Source organism: Callithrix jacchus, chromosome 12 (assembly GCF_049354715.1).
Source record: "Callithrix jacchus isolate 240 chromosome 12, calJac240_pri, whole genome shotgun sequence".
In the NCBI taxonomy this organism is placed as follows: Eukaryota; Metazoa; Chordata; class Mammalia; order Primates; family Cebidae; genus Callithrix; species Callithrix jacchus.
Window position 1 is genome coordinate 89,416,235 of NC_133513.1, and position 19,730 is coordinate 89,435,964.

Below are 19,730 nucleotides of genomic sequence, written 5' to 3' on the forward strand. Positions count from 1 at the left end.
GTCATTTTCCACCCTTGACTGCTTTCAAAAATATTGTTACTGTAATTCTATTCAGATGGTTTCTAACTTAATAAACCTAGCATTTCAAAATGTACTTATGTTTCTAATAAAATAGAAGAAAATCAAAAAATACAAATACTCAACATGTCAATCAAAAGAATTTGTTGTGGTAAATTAGTAGCAATTAGAAAAAAATTAAGAAATCATTCTGAACAAGAACACAAAAGGAAACACAAGTTTGTTTTTAACTTCGATACTATATTTGTATTATGATATTGGTTATTTGGAATATGAAATGAAATTTCTCTAAAGACACATTAAAACTTTCTACTGATCAAAAGTTCTTAGACATAAATTTTAGCTAAATCATTAATTTAATAGCTCAAAGAAATAACAATCTAATTTATAACTCAAGATATCCAGCAATATGTCTCCCCAACCCTCAACAGAGAGAAGAGCTTCCCACATTTTAGACCAGCCTAGAGTGGACACCCCAAAACTACAACACCAAAGATGGCAGTAAACACTGAAGTCCCATGGAAGAATGTCAGGGAAATACTTCCTCACCCTCAAAGCATGAGAAGATTAATTTTTCTCCAACGACTCCCAGATAGATTTTCTTTCTGCCCAAGCCCTCCTAGGCAGCAAGGAATTTAAGAGTTTTATGATGGCTTAAAAACAAACAAACAAGCAGAGGCTGAGCAGTGAAGCATTGGAGGGTTAAAAAATGAGACTGCTTCAAAGGGTTTCTACAGCACGAGCTAGAAAAACTGGCAGCAAGAGGTCCCCAAATGGGATCTCCATGGAGTGAGATAATGAACAAAAGGCAGCAGGCAACTACAGCTACAGAAGGGATATTCAGAACCAAAGGAAGGTCCAAGCTTAACGGACAACAAATGACCACAGTGGCAGTAGGAGATCTCAGAGCTACCTCTGCAAAGCCACTGAATTCCTTGTGGTTAGAAACAAAAATTCATTTTTAATGGTCATTAACAATGTGGTAGATTTAGTAGGAAGCTCTGAAATATACAGCATGGCATTTATCTGTATAACGCTTTTTTTTTTTTTTTGAGACGGAGTTTCACTCTTGTTGTCCAAGCTGGAGTGCAATGATACAATCTCAGCTCACTGCAACCTACACTTCCTGGGTTCAAGCAATTCTCCTGCCTGAGCCTCCCAAGTAGCTGGGATTACTACAGGCATGTGTCACCACACCCAGTTAATTTTTTTGTATTTTTAGAAGAAATAGGGTTTCACCATGTTAGCCAGGCTGGTCTTGAACTCCTGACCTAAAATGATCTGCCTGTCTCGGCTTCCCAAAGTGGTGGGATTACAGGCATGAGCCACCACGCCTGGCCAATCTGTATAAAGCTTTTAAAAGATTTCTCAATCTGAACTTTAGTCCAACCAATTCTTTGTTTCCCAACTGATCTCTCTGCCTCTACACTCAAGCCAAACTCAATTCCCACACACCTTGTGCTCTCTTGGCCTCTGAACTTTTTTTCTTATCCTGTTAACGCTGCAACGCTACCAACAAGGTCCAATCTAAAATCCTCCCCATCCCCCAACCCTTGCCTCCACAAAGGAATCCCTTATTCCCCACTCCCCACACTTCTCATACGCACTCCCACAACTCCTTTACAGCACGTAGGCCTGTAACACTTTCTACCTCATACCAGTATCTTGCTCCTCAGAAACACCATTAGGTCCTGAGTGCTTTGTCCATAACTGATTATATCCTTTTAATCTCCAGCCATGACAGCTTTAGTACCCTACACAGACTAGGCACTAAACAAAAAATTTTAAGAGCATAATTTCCCATTTATTTGGCAAAGGAAACCACTAGGCATATTAGGGTATCTACCTAATATATGCATCTGTGTATGAAGAGTGTGTCTGTTTGTACAGAAGGAGAAAATGCCAATTTATAAACAAATGAAATTTTTGAACAGAGTCCCTCAGAACTGATGAAGAGGTCTTAAAGAATATCATCAACTCATGTAAAATCTAGAAACGAAGCATGTTAAAAGGCAAAATCTATTATTATGACAGGCTATATACAAAGGGTGTTGGTTGGTCATATTTTAATGGAATTCCTCTTCCAGGCAGGTAGACAAATACAAACATTACAAATAACTGAAGAGTCTCTGGCTGCCCAACTGAAACAGCGTTTCCCTCAGGAAGGAGACAATTTGAAGATAACTAATGCAAGTGTATGAATATGCCAAATCATTATTCAGCATTCTATATATATGGAAAACAATCTGAAAAATCTACCAACATAAATCTATGCTTTAAAATTAAAACAGGCTATATCTTTCAAAGATGAAACACACATCCATGAATTCTGAAAAAGATGCAATTCAGATTTTACTAATGTAAATAGTTTTTACGCGGGAAAAACAAAGTAGGAAAGTGGCAAACGTTAACCTTATTATTCAAACAGAAAGCAAGGTTAGACAGATTCTGGGCACTATGTACCAATAATCTATCATCAATTCCCAGTAAAACTCTAGACTAATAATTGAATAGGCAGTAAATGCACTGAGAAAAGAAAGTGATAATTATTCATGAGTTCTGTAAGAACACAGTATGCCTTGCTTTACTTTCTCTTCTGATAACATTGCATTTGGAAAATGAGAAATAGTCTACCTCTAACTCAGCAGCACTTAGCAAAGTCTCTCATGAAAGAAATCAGTATAGAAAAATGTATAGAGTAATGGGCAGAAAGGTGAGTTTTAGTCTGAGTTCTAGTATCTACTAGCTATGTGAATAAAAAGCAAGTTATTTAACTTCCATGAACCTCTCAGTTCCCTTAACAGAGATAGCATCTACACTATCTTCTTCCCAGAGTTAAGAATTGAAAGCATCAGGCCAAGTGCAGTGGCTCAAGCCTGGGATCTCAGCTCTTTGGGAGGCCGAAGGCAGGCCGATCCCTTCAGCCCAGGAGTTTGAGACCAGCCTGAGCAACATGGCAAAACCTCATCTTTACAAACACCAGAAAAATTAGCCAGGCATGGTGGTGCATGCTTATGGTCCCACCTACTCAGGAGGCTAAGACCAGGGAGGTCGAGGCTACAGTAAGCTGTGATCATGCCACTGCACTTCAGCCTGGGAGATAGTGAAATCCTGTCTCCAAAAAAAGAAAAAAGGGACTGAAAATGCCAATATATTCAAGGAAACTGTTCTTAAGTTTCCTTGGGCCTTGCACCCCTTTGAGAATCTGATGAAAGTGATCTCTCCCTTGCCCACCCCCTGAAAATGCACATTCACACAAAATTAAGGTAGAATTTCAGAGGGCCTGAAGACCCCAGAAGCTAGAGCCTACCATAGAGCTGGAATGCAGTAAGATACTCAGTAACTGCTGAATGAACTAGAGGAAAACAAGAACGGGAAAAACTGGTATATTCACAGTTAATTAAGTAACTATATAAAGAGTATTGATTGACCAACATGACCAGCCGTATAAACTGTGATTTTTTTCTAAATGAGAATTTGGCATCATGTATCAAAAACTACCTTAAATGTGTTTACATCCTTTGATTCAGTAATTCAACTTCTAAGAATTTATCCTAATAACAGATTCAGAGATGCACTGGAAATACTTAAGTGCAAGGACAGCCAAAAGCATTGTTATTTCTGTTTTTTGGGTTTTCTTTCTTAGACAGAGTCTTGCTCTGCTGCCAGGCTGGAGTGCACTGGCGCAATCTCAGCTCACTGCATTCTTCACCTCCTGGGTTCAAGCAATTCTCCTGCCTCAGCCTCCCGAGTAGCTGGGACTACAGGCACACACCACCATGCCCAGTTAATTTTTGTATTTTTTAGTAGAGACGGGGTTTCACCATGTTGGCCAGGATGGTCTCGATCTCTTGACTTCGTGATCAGCCCGCCTCAGCCTCCCAAAAGTGCTGGGATTATAGGTGTGAGCCACTGCACCCAGCCAAACATTGTTATTTCTAATAGCAGAAAAAGAAAACCCTTTAAAGAAGGATGGAAGGATCAAAATATACAACTAGAAAATGGGGGTCGGGGAATCACAGTATCCGAGTTACACAGTACGATGTAGCCACATTTAAAAAAAAAATAATTAACAATATGGGGACAAGCTCATAAAATGTCAAGAGAAAAAAAGCAGAATAAAAACTAATTATAATTTACTAAATGAGTTAGAATGTGCTTAAAACAGTGTCTGACACATAATAAGCAGTATATAAAGTGTTAAATAAACTTTAAAAAAATCATATACATAATGAATTCAATTTTCACACGTTTTAAAACAATGTGGATAAACAGAAAGAAAGACAGAAGGACTAAAGAAAACACAATAAAATGTTAACGGTAATCCAGATTTATATTTTCCTATAGTTCCTAAACTGTGTATTTGAACTTGTATCACTGTCAAAATCAGAAAAATATATATGCATATATATTCCTTTAAAAAACAAAAACAGAGATGTCAATCTGAAGAAGAACAATGTTATCAATGGTTTGAATAAAAACTTGCAAAAAGCCCATATTTATCAAAACTGCAGTTAGTACAAGTTACAAGAAATCAGTAATAAGAATTGACAAATTTCGGATTCAAATTATTTGCTCTGGCTAAAACACTGTGGTTGAAACCAACAGGACAAAATATTGTACCAACTTCCCAGACTTCCACTCAAGTAAGGGAGATTTAACCACAAGTATGTTTCCTCTCTCTCTTAAAACCCATTAAATGTCAGTGAAGGAATAAAAAGGATGTTAAGTCCACAAAGACAAAAAGAAGAGCAGACAGTGGGGAAAAGATTTTTTTTTTTTTTTTGAGACAGAGTTTTGCTCTTGTCACCCAGGCTGGAGTGCAATGGTGCAATCTTGGCTCACTGCGACCTCCGCCTCCTGGATTCAAGCAATTCTCCTGCCTCAGCCTCCCGAGTATGTGGAATTACAGGCACCCACCACAATGCCTAGCTAATTTTTGTACTTTTTGGTAGAGACAGGGTTTCACCATGTTGGCCAGGCTGGTCTCGAACTCCTGACCTAGCCTCTCAAAGTGCTGGTATTACAGGTGTGAGCCACCACACCTGGCTGTGAAGAAAAGATTTAAACAAATTTTTAGAAAATGGAAAACAGCTCTAAGATGACAAACTACTAATAAACCAGGAGAAAACCTAACAGGAGACTGATGCCCATAAGGGAGGGAATTGGTGTCACACAACCCAAGAGACACTCAGGACTTGGAAGCCTTACAGATCCCAAAAGCCAGGGGAACAGACACAGGACTGAACACAATGGAAATGACATTAAAATACTGAATATGTACGTGGAGGGGTTGTATGGCCAGGTACCCTCCTCTACCCTTCATACAGCTAGACACATACTGTACCCTCACTTTAACCCTGTAGTAGACCAGTGGCACCTTCCTCTAGAGAACTTAAACCAGAGAGGCTCCAGAATCAGGGACAGCAGGAACAGCAGAAGCTAAGGACTGAAAACAGCATGGGGGGATTACCTGAAGTAAACATCTTCAGGATGAATGAGTAAACCTGCCAACCCCCCAGTCCTTTTTCCTCACCCTTTGGCAATCCAGGCCTAAATCCCCCAGGCAGATCTGGAGGTAAATACTGCAGAGTGAAGATAAGAACAGCCAAGACTGAGAATCACTAAACTAAAAATATATAAGCCTCTAAACAGCCCTTGGCATCTCTCCATATCTGCAGTACTCTCAACTTACCAATTAATTCTAAAGAAAAAATACTTGTAAAATAATTTCAGCCCTCTGTTAAGTTGGGAAATTTAAGGAAGAAAATTCAAGGGAAGATCAATAAAATAAACAGAAGGAAGGAGTCCTGTAGAAGTCACTGATATTTCCACAATTAATAACCTTCATTTTACTGCAGGAATTCTCAAATGGGGGAAGGGGCAGGATGGATGAATGGTGATTTTTTTTCTGGTTAAGAATTACTATTCCAGATCATCTAATGTTCATAATGAATCAATTATCATAACAACAAGTAGGCACAAACCGTCCAGGTACTAGACAATTTCTTAAAAGCATACTAGGTCTTAATAGCTAAGAGTTCAAAGGTAAACAAGAGTGCTACTATAATAGGCTAGTGCAGCAGCTTGGGGATAAATAAGTCTATAATCAATAAACTAACATTTCATAATCACAAATACAAAACCAAGTTGTATACAAACCCATACTATGTGGCGATTAGTATTCTTAATTACCATTTTTTAAATATAAACTATATACCAGGAACTTTGATAAATGCTCTATATGCATTCTCATTTAAACCTGACACTTCTATCAAATACATATTATTTCCTACACTTCACACATAAGCAATATGAGATCAAAGAAGTTGAATAATGTGCCCATGACCACAGAGGTAAGCAGGGGCACACCTGAATGCATCAAGTCTCTCTGACTCTAAAGCACATGTTCTTTCCACACTATCATGGTAAGGTTCTAAGACATACCCTCTAAAATTGGAGGGTGATGAAATCAAACCAGGTTCAAAGATGCCCAATCTAAGTGTGCCCTTCTATATTTAATGTATTTTCTTAAAATAGTCTCAATTTAGCATTTTTGTCTAGTGCTAGAATATAAGATTATTAGCAAGAAACAAGTTGTGTATAAAATCTTAAGTGAGAAGCATCCTTTATTAGAATTAGACTATCATTAGTTCCTTAAAATAGTCTCTTTAGTAATCTTCATTTTACAAAATGATACCAATCCATGGAGGCTGACACAATCTACTAGGTTAAAAAAAAGATGTGGAGTTGCTGTAAAGGTTCCTCCCAGCGTCACATGGCCATTGCCATAGTGAAGCTGAGCCAAGCAGAGGCTGCAGCAGCTCTTCAAGGGGGGCCAGTTTGCTATGTGCTGGGGCTTTATCCCTCTTGTGATTTACTTGGGATTTAAGAGAGGTGCAGATCCTGGAATGCCTGTACCAACTGTTTTGAGCCTACTTTGGGGATAAAGGATTATTTGGTCTTCTGGATTTGGAAGCAATTAGCAGACAGCATGGAATATGTATGCTCTGGCTCTGATAAGAAATGGGACATCATTCGGTCGCCAGTTGGATGGCACAAGGCTCATCATAGATGAATGTGTAGCAGAGTGGAACTTGTACTAACTTATGATAGAATATATCAGCATAAATGTTTTTAACAATGTTAAAACAAAAAAGACGTGTGTGTATATGCATATGTAAACATGTATGTATGTGTACGTATAGTTTTTTCTGGTTTCACACTTCCAAAATTTTGTTTTATTTGAATATGCCTTCAGAAGAATCTTTAAGTCAAATATTTAAGAGATGAAAGATTAACAATATATGGTAAATATTTCTACAGCTCACAAGAGACATAATGTTCCAATTTCTATTACATTATTAGTATGCTATGATATGCCATAAGTAAATCACTTTGTCTCTCGGCTTCTGAGAGAGAGAATTGGATGACACAATCTCTAAGGTGCATTCTATTTTTTAAATGTTTGGTTATTGTAAGTGACAACCTAGAATACTTTTCAAAGCATGATCAACTTTATCTTTGAACAAAGCAAGCAAAGGGCTACAGTAGAGGGAGAGTATAATCAGCATTTACTATTTTATCTTGACCACTTAATTTAGCAGCTCCTTTAGCAGCATATCTATGCTGGGCATGGAAACTTGGTAAAACCCCTAGGAATCACCAATTCTCAGGAAATATCACTTGGCTAGCTCTTTTTTAAATGTAAAGGTGCTTAGCTTAGTCTGAAAAGAAAATAAATCCCACTTCTCTACCCATGAAAACCATCTTCCTCTATTTAAATAATCTCTCCATCTCAGCCTCTAGGAACTAATAAAAGGGAGTTTAAGATTGCTGAATAAGTACTCTTCTTTAGTAAATATGGGTGAGGATCTCAAAAACTAATGAAATCTGTACACAATAACAAAGTAGGACTCTGGAGTTCTGCCTATTCTCTCTTGTTGGTTTCTCTTTAATAAATTAGAAATGTACACCAAATATGGAAAAAGACAAAGTAGATGTTTACATATCGTACAAAGTCTCAAAGATCACATTTTGTAGTTTCAGTTTTCTCCTTATTTGTGACTAATTACTTAAATCACCTAATTAAATTAAAACACAAGCCTCAAAGGTATGTTTACAGTGATTCATAAAATTACAGGCCATGCCATTGTGGTTTATATTTACAACCTAATTTTATAATTAAGCCCCAAAGACTATAAATGGGAAAATGGGGGAGGAAGAAGAATGTAAATATATACCATATACCTATTTTCAACAACAACTTATTAAAAACAAGAATAAAATTTAACAACAAAAATTAAAGTAATATTATCTTTAAAATCTCATTGACATTTTTCTTCCCAAAGTGCTAAAATAATAACATCTTTAGTACTAAAAATACCAGAAGTCAGTTACTATTCATCTTACATATGAAGATAATAAAATTAAAACTGCAGTAAAGAATTTTATCAAAATGAATACAGTATCAAAAAAAAAAAAAACAGTGGGGGTTCAAAATCCAAAGCTCCTGTTTACCGGATCCATGATGTATTCAAAAACCAAGACATCTAATCAAAGATCCTACAAAAATTCAATTACTCAAGCTTCTGTTCACCATGCTAAAAATGCCTATCCAGGAAATACACTCTCTGATAAACTTCACAGAGAAAAATGAAAAGTATAAACACATTCAAAGGACCTGATAAATAGATACCTATATAATAACTAGATAAGGAGAAGTTTTATCCCCAAATTTAACAAAAAAATTTAAACATCCTATAGGTATTAACAGGATAAATTAATACAACACTGATAAATACATGGTAAGCCCATGGTACAAGTTTGAATTTGAAGCTTTACACAAGAATTTTAAGTATCCACGCATCCCATTACAGCCTCAGACTTCCATAAATTACTTTGTTAAATATCTATGAAGGTCTTCCCAGGCCACAAGTGTCTAATAAATAGGGAGTTTACTATATAACACTTTTCAGAAGGAAATATGTTAAGAAAATACAATTTTATTAACAATCATCTATTTTATTATCTTATAAATATTCAAAGTAAAGTTTAATTTTGTTAATTACTAATATACTTTCCTAAATGTAATACACTTCATTTACAAATCATAACACATTTTAGAGTCTAAAGCAATGGTTCTCAACTGACGGCAATAAGCAATGTCTGGTGACTTTTTTGGTTTTCACAAATGGAAGGTGCTACCGGCATCTGGGGAGTACAGGCCAGGGACTCGGCTAAATATCCTATAATGTACATGACAGCCCACACAACAAAGAATTATCCAGCCCCAGTGTCAATTGTGCCAAAATTAAGAAACCCTTGTCTACAATCTGAATTGCATTGTAAGGATTACTAAGGTTTACTTACCTTTAAATTTAATATCCAGACCACTAAATTCCAATTCAACCCCTTGAAGTGCTTCTCCCAGAGTTTCATGGTAATGACTGATACTTTTTTTTGACCCCACACAGAATGGAAGTGAAAAGTACTTATATGTTTCTTGACGATTATGGTACGGCCCAACAGTATTCATCCATAAGACAACTTCCTCTTTATCTTGATACTAAAACAAAAAAAGCAAACAATATTAAAAAAAAAATAATTCAAATTAAGGGAATATTTGTTACATGTTCTAAACAAAAGTGCATTGTCTCTGTTCAGGAAGCTATAAAATAAAATACTGCAGGCTTAATCTGATGAATGTCTACATCTTAAAAATGAAACTTAGTGAATTTTAGAATTATATCCTGATTGTAGTCTCAGACAGATACACCTTTTCCAAACTTTACTTTATAGAGACAGTGTTTAAACTAAGTCTAATAGTTTATGAGTATGTCTATTGTTTACATTTATACTATCAAATCATGGCAAATTTGCAACCATCATGACTTACCATGCTAACATGGACAAGGAAAGAGGAAACAAAATCAGTAGTTTATCCAGAATCTCATGTTAATCAATAAGTGAAAAAAAAAAAAGATAGAAAGAAAGAAAGAAAGAAAAGAAACCTAATGTTGCCAGCAAGCATGAATAAAATTTCATCTCCTTGTGAGACTCTGTGAGTCTCACAGGTCAAAACACTACAGAGGACAGAAATGACCAAATACAAGGAAGACAACTACTATGGAATCTTCACAAGTCCATTCAAGCCAACATTCTATCTTGTTATCAGCCTGAAAGATATGCATAATATGCATATTTCTTTGAATAAGTAATTATGACACTATACATCAGTAAATATCATACATGGCTAAATCTGAAGTGTGGTCCAATTATGACTTTGGGTAGTTTCAAGGTCCAAGTGGGAGGTCTGTCAAAGATTTCTAAGATCTCTACAAGTTTAAAGTTCCAATGATTCCATAGAAATCAATTACCATGGTAATTTTAAAACTAGTGATTCTAATTACCAACATAAAGACAACACTGGATGCATTTAAATCAACTAACAGTACAGATGTTAATTCACTGAACAATTACTTACTGTCTAGCATGTGGAACAATTGTGCTTATAACTGAAGATACAGCTTTGAACAAGATGTGTTTCCTGCCCTACTGGGGGAAAGATGGGCACTGAACAAGAAGTAATAAGGTAGGTTGCTATGGAGCATATAATGGAGGAAGCTATCCAACTAGCCCACTATGAAATCCTTATCTCCAGTCCTCCATCTAAAACTAGTTAATAAATAAATATTTTCAATCAAAACCTAACATCTCCAAAACTAAACTCATCTACCCAAATTCACTTCCCCCAGCTATGTTTTTCTAATAGTACTAGCATTCTCTCAGACATGGAGACTCAAACCCCAAAACCCTCTGCACTCTACGGAACCCAAAAACATTAACTCATACATTCTTACTCAAAATATCTGCCTTTTTCTTTTGATTCACACAACTACCGCCCTAAGACTTAGACCTAGTCATCTCATGTTCAAATATAAATGCCCAATTGTTCAAATACAGCTAGGTCATTAAGGAAATAACAAATGATCTCACCTTTTGAATACCTATGTGACAGGTACCAAGCATCGTGTTAGGTATTAAGACTATAATGGTAAGTAAACTAGTGTCCATTTCCTTAAGTTCATAATCCACAGTGGAATCAGACAAGCAAATGATTAACAAAGAAAAAATAAGTATTATAATTAAGGTAATAAAGGTCTATTGTGGCAACAATAAAGGAACGATTAAATTCACTTTGTCAGAGAAGGTCAGGATGAATAACAATTTGGAAAATCACAAGCTGTTTCAAGGGAGTTCAGAAAAACAACTGCAGATAATCTTCATGTAGGAAGTAATGAATCAAAGGTCTAAATATTAATGTATCTGTATATCCTCATTCATTACTATTCTTTTTATTTGGAGAGATTGACAAATATATGTATGTCCCCACTCTTTCATCCAATGCTCATGGTCACACAGCACTAATCAACCAAGGTATTCCTTTCTGCTGAACATAGATATTGCCTCAGAGTTCTCAAAACAGTGCTCTAAACCAACCACTACCAACTAACCAGAGTTGGTATTAGAATTAAAACTTGTTCACGGCTGGGTGCGGTGACTCATGCCTGTAATCCCAGCATCCTAGGATGCTGAGGCGAGTGGATCACTTAACGTCAGGAGTTTGAGACCAGCCTGGCCAACATGGTAAAACCCCATCTCTACTAAAAATACAACAATTAGCTGGGTGTAGCATATGCCTGGAATCCCAGCTATCTGGGTGGCTGACGTAAAAGAATCACTTGAATCTGAGAGCTGGAGGCTGGAGGGAGCTGAGATAGCGCCACTGCACTCCAGTCTGGGTGACAGAGCAATACTCTGTCTCAAAAAAAAAAAAAAAAAAAAACCCTATTCACCAATGCAAATACATATTTAATAAATTTGATGAGAAAATACTGAAGAAATACTGAAATGTAAAGTTCACTGGCAATTTAGTAAAAGAAATTTGAAGTATGTGAACTGATTGGTATGTACACTGACTGCAAGAGTACCTTTTCAGAAAAATAAGAAAGGGGAGGTAACATAATTCTTCTATTTCAGAGCAGAATATTGAATGAAACGACCTATTAAAGGGCACCTTGCCATTAATTCTGCTGAGTCTGCAGAAATGTTATAAATGTAACTTGTGAAAATATGCCCAAAATATTTTTTCTAAATATTCCAATACTTTTCTTTTAAAAATAGACAAAAATTTTAAAAATAAATACCTTTAAATATAGGGCATCCACTTATTTTATACAAATTGAAACATAAACAATTTAGGATTAAAATAATTTAAGGGTCCTGGTCGATGTTAAACCACATATTCTGAAGTCACTCATTTTAAACATTTAGGAACTCTTAACAGAGTGTTACAGTTGTGATGTGATGCCAGTACTGAAACAAAATTTATACCATTTTGTAGTCTTAAGATTCTTTCCAAGTAATTAGAAATACACATATTGAGAGTTTAGGATGAATAGTAAAGCAAAAATAATGCTCTTATGCGCTTTTTCTTTTATGTTGCTCCATATTATGCAGACTGTGGTTTAATACAATGAACTTAAAATGTTTACTTTTCATTGCAGCCCTTGATTGTCCCTGAGAATACGTGCTTTCAAGACAAGATAAAGAGTTCTTTCTTGAGGGAAAACGTTTTAAAATATTTTGAAATTAGGAAATACCAAAAGACTTCACACAACTTCTGGAGGAGGAAACAAAACAAATTTTACCTTTCCTTTCCCTAAAGCTCTGACAAAGCCCCTGAGCTCCACAGTCTGTGAGAAGAGTGTGTCAGGCCCTGAAGAAGGTGGGGTGGAGTCACAGCAGCACAGCAGTGAATCAGGGGATCCCTAAGTATGATAATAATTCCTTCCATCTGAGGCTTCCCTGGGAAATGGCCAAGTGAGAGAAGGCCAATTCAGGATACCTGCATTCTATACCTACTTATTTTCCAGCTCTCAGAAGAATCTCACTGCTACACTTAAGTCATCCACTCTGGCCAAAACGGTTTATGATACTGTCTTCCTCCCCTTTTCTGCTTCATTTTCTTTCTTTTGTCATTCCCCCAAATTTGGAAGGCTCTCCTTTTCTTCACTTAGCCAAATTCTACTCATCCTTCCAAACTACTCAAATCCTCCTTTTTCAAATCCTCAGGTAAAGCCTTAACTGACCAAATCCTAACATGACATGATCTCACCATTTTTGTAATAATAACATCACTAGCTCACAATAGGTACATATTATGAGCTAGGTATAGTTTTAAGTACATGAACATTTAAATAATCACCTCAAAACTCTATAAAATAAGTCTCATTATTTCCCCCATTTCAGAGACAAGAAAAAAAAACTAAAAGCTAAAGAACAGAGATGTTAAATAATTTGTCCAATAACATATAACTAATCAGCATCAAGTTTAAAAGGCTAGGACTATATTTTTGCTAATCCCTAGTCAGCTTCATTCATTAAAGAGCAGAAAATTAAATCAAGGAAATTTGAAAACTGTGCAGGTGTACAAAGCAACTAAAGACAGTTCTGAAAACTGAGTAACTTTTCCACATGAGCCTTTAATCTGCCTGAAAGAAAATAACCTAAGAAGTTATTCACACTCTGCTCTCAAAAGGAATAACCTTTATTCTCAAGAAGTCACTAATATTAGCCCTTCCTATTTAAATACTGTTTATGTGTTGGGGGTATCAAAGTTTTCCTTCTTGACAGAGGTCATGAATTAATTTTTTCCAAGAGAAAAGCTTTAGAAGATAATATTGCTGACACAGACATGTGAAATATGAGTAAGAAATCACAATTTACATAGACAGGCAAGGGACTGAGGATTCAGAACAAGCACCCAAATGCCACCCTTCATTTTCATACAAAGTGAGAAAATGTATGTGTTTACTTCAAAATAAATGTTCCATAAATCATGTTAAAGCCTTTTAATTATTCATTAAAACACACATCAGAATTCTAATACAAATAAATTAGAAGTGTATTTTTGAATAGTCTCTTGAGATAACTATTCCTTCTCAAAAATAGCTTTGTACCTAAATAAATTTTCAGTCAATCATTGTGGAGCTGAAAACAGGACAACGAATTATGGCATTTAACAATCTACAATAGAGAACTCACAAATTCGCTTGCAGTAAACAGCTTATACTCTTTATAAATCTTCAATAAGTTTTAAGAGTTCCTATATTCCCAACAGAAACAAAGACAGAAGGTTGCCATTTGCCAAAGTAAATCAAACAAAACATTTCTGAAATCACTCAGTGATATAATACAAAGTATTTATGAGGCAGAGGCTGAGAAAACGATTCTAGGCATCGGGTCTGTTCAACATTAGAAGTCCCAAGATTACCAGAAGTACACTGGACCACAGAGAAATAGGGAATTTTAGCCTAGGTAGGATCCCCAAATCAAAACAGGCATCCCAAGACTATGCATCTTAAATGAATAATGGCCTGAGTTTGTTTATTGTGCTTCCACATTGCATATCCTTGTCACTAGTAGCTCCCTAATCATTCAAGTCATTCAACAAGCACTGATCAAATATCATTTGTGCCAAGCACAGTGCCTGGGTATGTAACAGACAAAAAAAAAAATCTGACTTTGTGATCTTTAAGGAAACAGAACCCACAAAAATTCAAGACTGCAGTGCAAACCATAAAATGTTCTAAGATTCCTGCGCCCCTAAGTGCTGGGTTTTTGGTGCTAACATCTTTACATATTATTACTATGGAAGTATACGTACAAGACAGGTAGAAAGACAAGACTAGGGATCAGGAAGCTCTGACTCTTTCTGTGGCTTTGAGCAAGTCTCTGGACCTGTACAGGCCATTATGAAAATGAAGTGTTCTGGATTAAATTATCAAGTCTTTCTAGTTCTAAAATTCTACGATTCTCAATCGGAAATTGTTTTTAATGGAGTCCTGTGGAATCTTAGGGGACATAGTAATCTAACTCTAGATGCTTCCAAGTGCTTTGATTTTCAGAAAACCAAAGAAGCATAAACACACCTTTCACTCACTCTAAAGAAGCCTATGTCCCTTCAGTCACTTATTAAAAGCCTGTCTTCCACGGAAGTGTTCTTTAATTTTCATTTCAAACATGTCTGTAATGCATATATGATTCAACTTTTAAAAATTAAAAGGGACATATTGTTACATATTCTAAATATGTACACACAGACCCTATTAAGTCAACACAATTCCTTTTCAACACGCTTCAGAGAATATTAAAAGAACTTTGGATAAATAAGAACATTAAAAAATATATGGATAAGATGGCCACCTAAATCCTAATTCAGTAGGTACAGTAAGAGAAATCAGGGGATTTGAAGAACGAGCATAGGACGAGCTACGTAATTTGTGGGGCCCAGTACAAAATTAAAATAGAGGCCTTGTTCAAAAATTTAAAACTTAAAGATGTTACAGCAGAGCATTAAAACAAGCTCTCACACAGTCTTGTGTGACTCTTCAGGGCACTTGCTCACGAAGTCAACACTGTTTCTCCTTAATGCTAACCCAAACATCTCAGTAACAACCCATTATGGAGCCAGACTCATCCCAACACTTAGGCATTTAAGCACTTAAAAATCAATATGGAGAACTGCTCAATTTAATACCTAGTGCTTTACTATCTTATTTTTAATAAAAAGAGGAGTAGAGCATATGGTGGCTCACAGTATAAAAAGACTATCAACTGAGAATGCCTAGGTTCAAATCTCACCTCTACCCCTACCAGCTACATGGTCTCGGCAGGTGACCTCACTTCTTTAGATTCACTTTCCCCTTCTATAAAAAGGGCATATTACTCACCTCATAGGTTATTAATAGATAAATTAATATGTGTAAAGTACTTAGAACAGTGCACAGCCAGCCAGGCATGGTGGCTCATGCCTGTAATCCCAATACTTTGGGAGGCCAAAGCAGGTGGATCACCTGAGGTCAGGAGTTCAAGACCAGCCTGGCCAATACAGTGAAACCCCATCTCTACCAAAAACACAAAAATTAGCTGGGCGTGGTGATGAGCACCTGCAATCCCAACTACTCAGGAGGCTGAGGCAAGAGAATTGCTTGAACCCAGGAGGCGGAGGTTACAGTGAGCTGAGATCATGCCATTGCACTCCAGCCTGGGTGACAAGAGCAAAATTCCATCTCAAAAAAAAAAAAAAGAACAGTGCATAGCCCATATTGCTACAAAAGACATATTAGCTATTACCTTTATCTGGAAACAAACTTCACAGGCAATCAATCTAAAAGGCAAGCTTTAGCTTCTAGAAGTTATTTCTTTGATAACTCAATTCCACATGTATTTACTAAACACCTACTCAGCAACTTCCCTATAGCAATGTCTCCTCTTCCTTTAGTAGTATTCTCTTTACTGGCTACTTTTGCTTCCTTGATAGAAAAAAATAAAAATAAAAATAAATAAAGTCACTTGACCATAGTCTTTTCAGTACTGTTAATCTGGCTAAGGTGGATACCTAGTTTTTGAAAAATATTTTCAAAAAACTTAAAAAAAGCAAAAGATTTTGGCTAATAGTGAAAAGTAACATAAATGACACATCTGAATTTTATGCTTACATTTAAATGGTATTCTTCCTATGACTTTTTTTTATCTTTTAAAAATAGGTATTTGGCCAGGCACAGTGGTTCATGCCTGTAATCCCAGCACTCTGGGGGGCCAAGGCAGGGAGATCACTTGAGGCCAGGAGTTTTGAGTTCAAGATCAGCTGGGCCAAAACGGTGAAACCCTGTTTCTACTAAAAATACAGAAATTAGCCAGGTGTGGTAGTACATGCCTGTAATCCCAGCTACCTGGCTGAGGCACGAGAATTGCTTGCACCCACGAGGCAGAGGTTGCAGTGAAGTGAGAGAGCACCACTGCACTCCAGCCTGGGCAACAGAGTGAGACTCTGTCTCAAAAATAAACAAATATAGTTATTTAACAATGTGTAACCAAGTGAGGGCAGTTCTACATAGACATGAAGTAATATGGATTCTAAACGTCTTGTCTACCATCTCATATATACCATATTCTCTTTTGTGGCAGTGAACAAAACCTTTTATCAAGTATCTTATATTCAATTACTAGAATAAAAAATTAAAATAGTCCTAGCAATAAAACTTCATTGAAATTACACTTTAAATTTGTAAATTATTCCAAAGTCTTTATATACATTCAATTTGTGAAATTTTGTTTCCCTATTTAAAGCAGTATGAGTCATTAGATGAAAAACAATACAGTACCCTTTTTTCTTTGTCACTAACATACATGGTTAGAATACAGTACACTTTCAAGCTTATATGCCTGTATCATGGAACTACACATTGACAGAGTTCAGAGTTTCATATGGTAACTTTTCCTAAGTGTTTTTTTTAAATTGGAAATATATTAGTAATAATACCACTAACCAAAAGGATGGATGCCCATTGGAAATTTAAAAATAATCAAAAGACCCAAATCTATATATGGTCCCTGTATACTATGTCCCTGTATATCAGACACAGTTCTTAAATTTTAAGATAGAAGAAAATTTCTATCCTACAGAAGGAACAAAAAGAAATAGTTTCTGAGCTGTTTAACCTCCCAACAAAATTATCCTAGGCGAAAAATCACAAGTACAGCACAAAAACATGTCACCAAATCAGGATTTGTGTCTCTAAACCAATATATACGTACACAGGTAAGTTAAGTTTCTGGCTGTGACTGAAGGTAGAACCGCCAAAAGTTTAGAGCTTGTATTAGCTAAAATAAGGGCCCAGCTAGCCAAGGGATCAGCGGAAAGTTTTGTTGATTATAAATAAAATCGGGTCCATTAAATAGATAAGGACGATTGCTTCATTTTCTCACTTACCAGCAATGATAGAAGACTCCCTCAGATCTTAGTACAAACACAACCTCTTATGGAACTCGTATCATTAATGGTAAAGATATTTTAAAAATTACTCGTCAAGCAAATTCTCAATTTTCCTGACTTTCCTGCCTTGCTCAAGTCTACCGTTCTGAAAACCAGAGTTACAGCCCTAAGTGAAAGCCACTTAAGAGTCGTTAACATGCATGCTTTGAAGTGAGAATGCCAATTAAATAAAGTGCCAATCAACTTTAGGCCAAAGGGACTGTCGCTGGCCCTGACCTGAAGACTGGGAAACGTTAAGACCCTTTACTGTCAGAGCTGCCCTAGTTAGAGACTACCAGGATGGGGGCCTCACTTGGGTGCTGGAAGGTGAGGAGAAAGTTACAAGAAAGGCCTAGGAATTGAATGCGTGTAGGTTGGGTGCACTTACAAGTAAGTGTAAACTGCTCTTCCGCTCAAGTTTATTAATGCTGCCCCACCCTGAGTATTAATCCGGTTTGGGCAGAAGAGGCCGAAAAAAGCCAAAGAGGACCGTAAAGTATAGAATATTTCCTGGTTAGTGGCTGCCGGGTAATCGTGATGTATCCATCTTCCTCGGCGTCGTAGCCCTCAGTAGCCGAACGGCAGTCTCCTTCCCTGGGGGGCAAAAGCCCCAAGCCCAGCCTGCCCGTGGCCCTGCTCCCGCGGCGGGTGAACCCCGACCCTTCCAGGCTCCTTCCCGACCTGGGGGTCCCAGGCCCCCCAGACCCTGGGGTGCGGCCCCACTGAGGCCCAGACCGCGGGAAGGAGGCCCCGGCACTCGGGAGCGGAGCCTTGTCCCGGGAGCGCACGGAAATGCCTTCTCCACGCTCCCGGGGTTCCTGCTCCGCCAGGCCCAACCGGAAGGAGACCTCGGGCCGCCGCGGGGCTCCACTGGGCCGCCCGGCCCTCCAGGCTGCGCAGGGCCTACCTCGGTGTACAACTAGGGAGCAAACCCGGGGGGGCCACGCCGGCCAGGGCACCTCACCGTGTGTTCGTGCTCGTCCGCCCGGGCCCGGGGCAGCAGCAGCAGCAACAGCGCGGCGGCCGCCGCCACGCCAGGAGCGCCAGGCAGCGGCCTCATCCTCCGCGCCCCCACCGGCCCGGCGCCGGCCCACCGACTCCTCCTCCGCCGCCGCCTCCGCCGCGGCCGATTCGCATCCACGGGGCGCGGACAGACGCACGGGGCCCAAGCCCAGCCGCTGCCTCCTCCGCCGCCACCGCCGTCGCCGTCACCGCCCGCTCCTGAGCCTCCCCCGCCCCCCGCGCCTCCTCAGCCTCTTCCTCTGACTCAGCCACGTCATCCGGCCACCCCGGCACGCGCCGGAAGTGCCTTGCTACGCGGGGCCGCAACCGCAGCCGAACCGAGGGAGGGCCACGCAATCGCCTCCCGCGCGCCGGCTGCCACTTGGCTCCCGGCAGCCGCGGCGCGACCGGCCTGGCGAGCACTGGGGCGGGCGCGGAGCAGGCTGGGCCTCCACGCAGTGGCCTGGCTTGCACCACAGGGACGAAGCCCGGCCGCTTCCCGGCGGCGTCCCGGTGTTTCAAGTTGTGTAACCTTGGCCAAAACGCTTAGCTTTCCCTGGCTGCCATGAGGCCGATCGTCTGACCTGCCGCCTCCGGAACTTGAGGGATCAGATCAAATAACCCTTTCTAGGCGTTCGTCTGCCGCTGTGAATGAATCACGGGCTCCTGTAATCATCTAATCATTGTTACGAGAGATTGTTAAACTCGTGCAGGGTTAGATAAGTGATTTAAAGTCACTGGATACTTAAGGGATCCGTACTATTCAATCAATAAATGCTAAGTAGCTTGCCATTCTTGTTCATTTTGTGTGTTAACTACTTCTGGGTCT

At 38.5% G+C, this 19,730-nt stretch overlaps 1 protein-coding gene across 1 annotated transcript in view; it reads right to left on the reverse strand.

The window, feature by feature from the left end:
* Positions 1-19,129, reverse strand: part of TM9SF3 (transmembrane 9 superfamily member 3) — a 68,390-nt gene extending 49,261 nt beyond the window's left edge. The window contains exons 1-2 of the mRNA XM_035268618.3: positions 18,864-19,129; positions 9,391-9,586 (exon numbers count right to left, since the gene is read on the reverse strand). Coding sequence (XP_035124509.1) covers positions 9,391-9,586; positions 18,864-18,959 — 292 coding nt within the window. The 5' untranslated portion in view covers positions 18,960-19,129. The remainder of the gene's footprint in view (positions 1-9,390; positions 9,587-18,863) is intronic.
* Between the last annotated feature and the right edge of the window lie 601 nt (positions 19,130-19,730).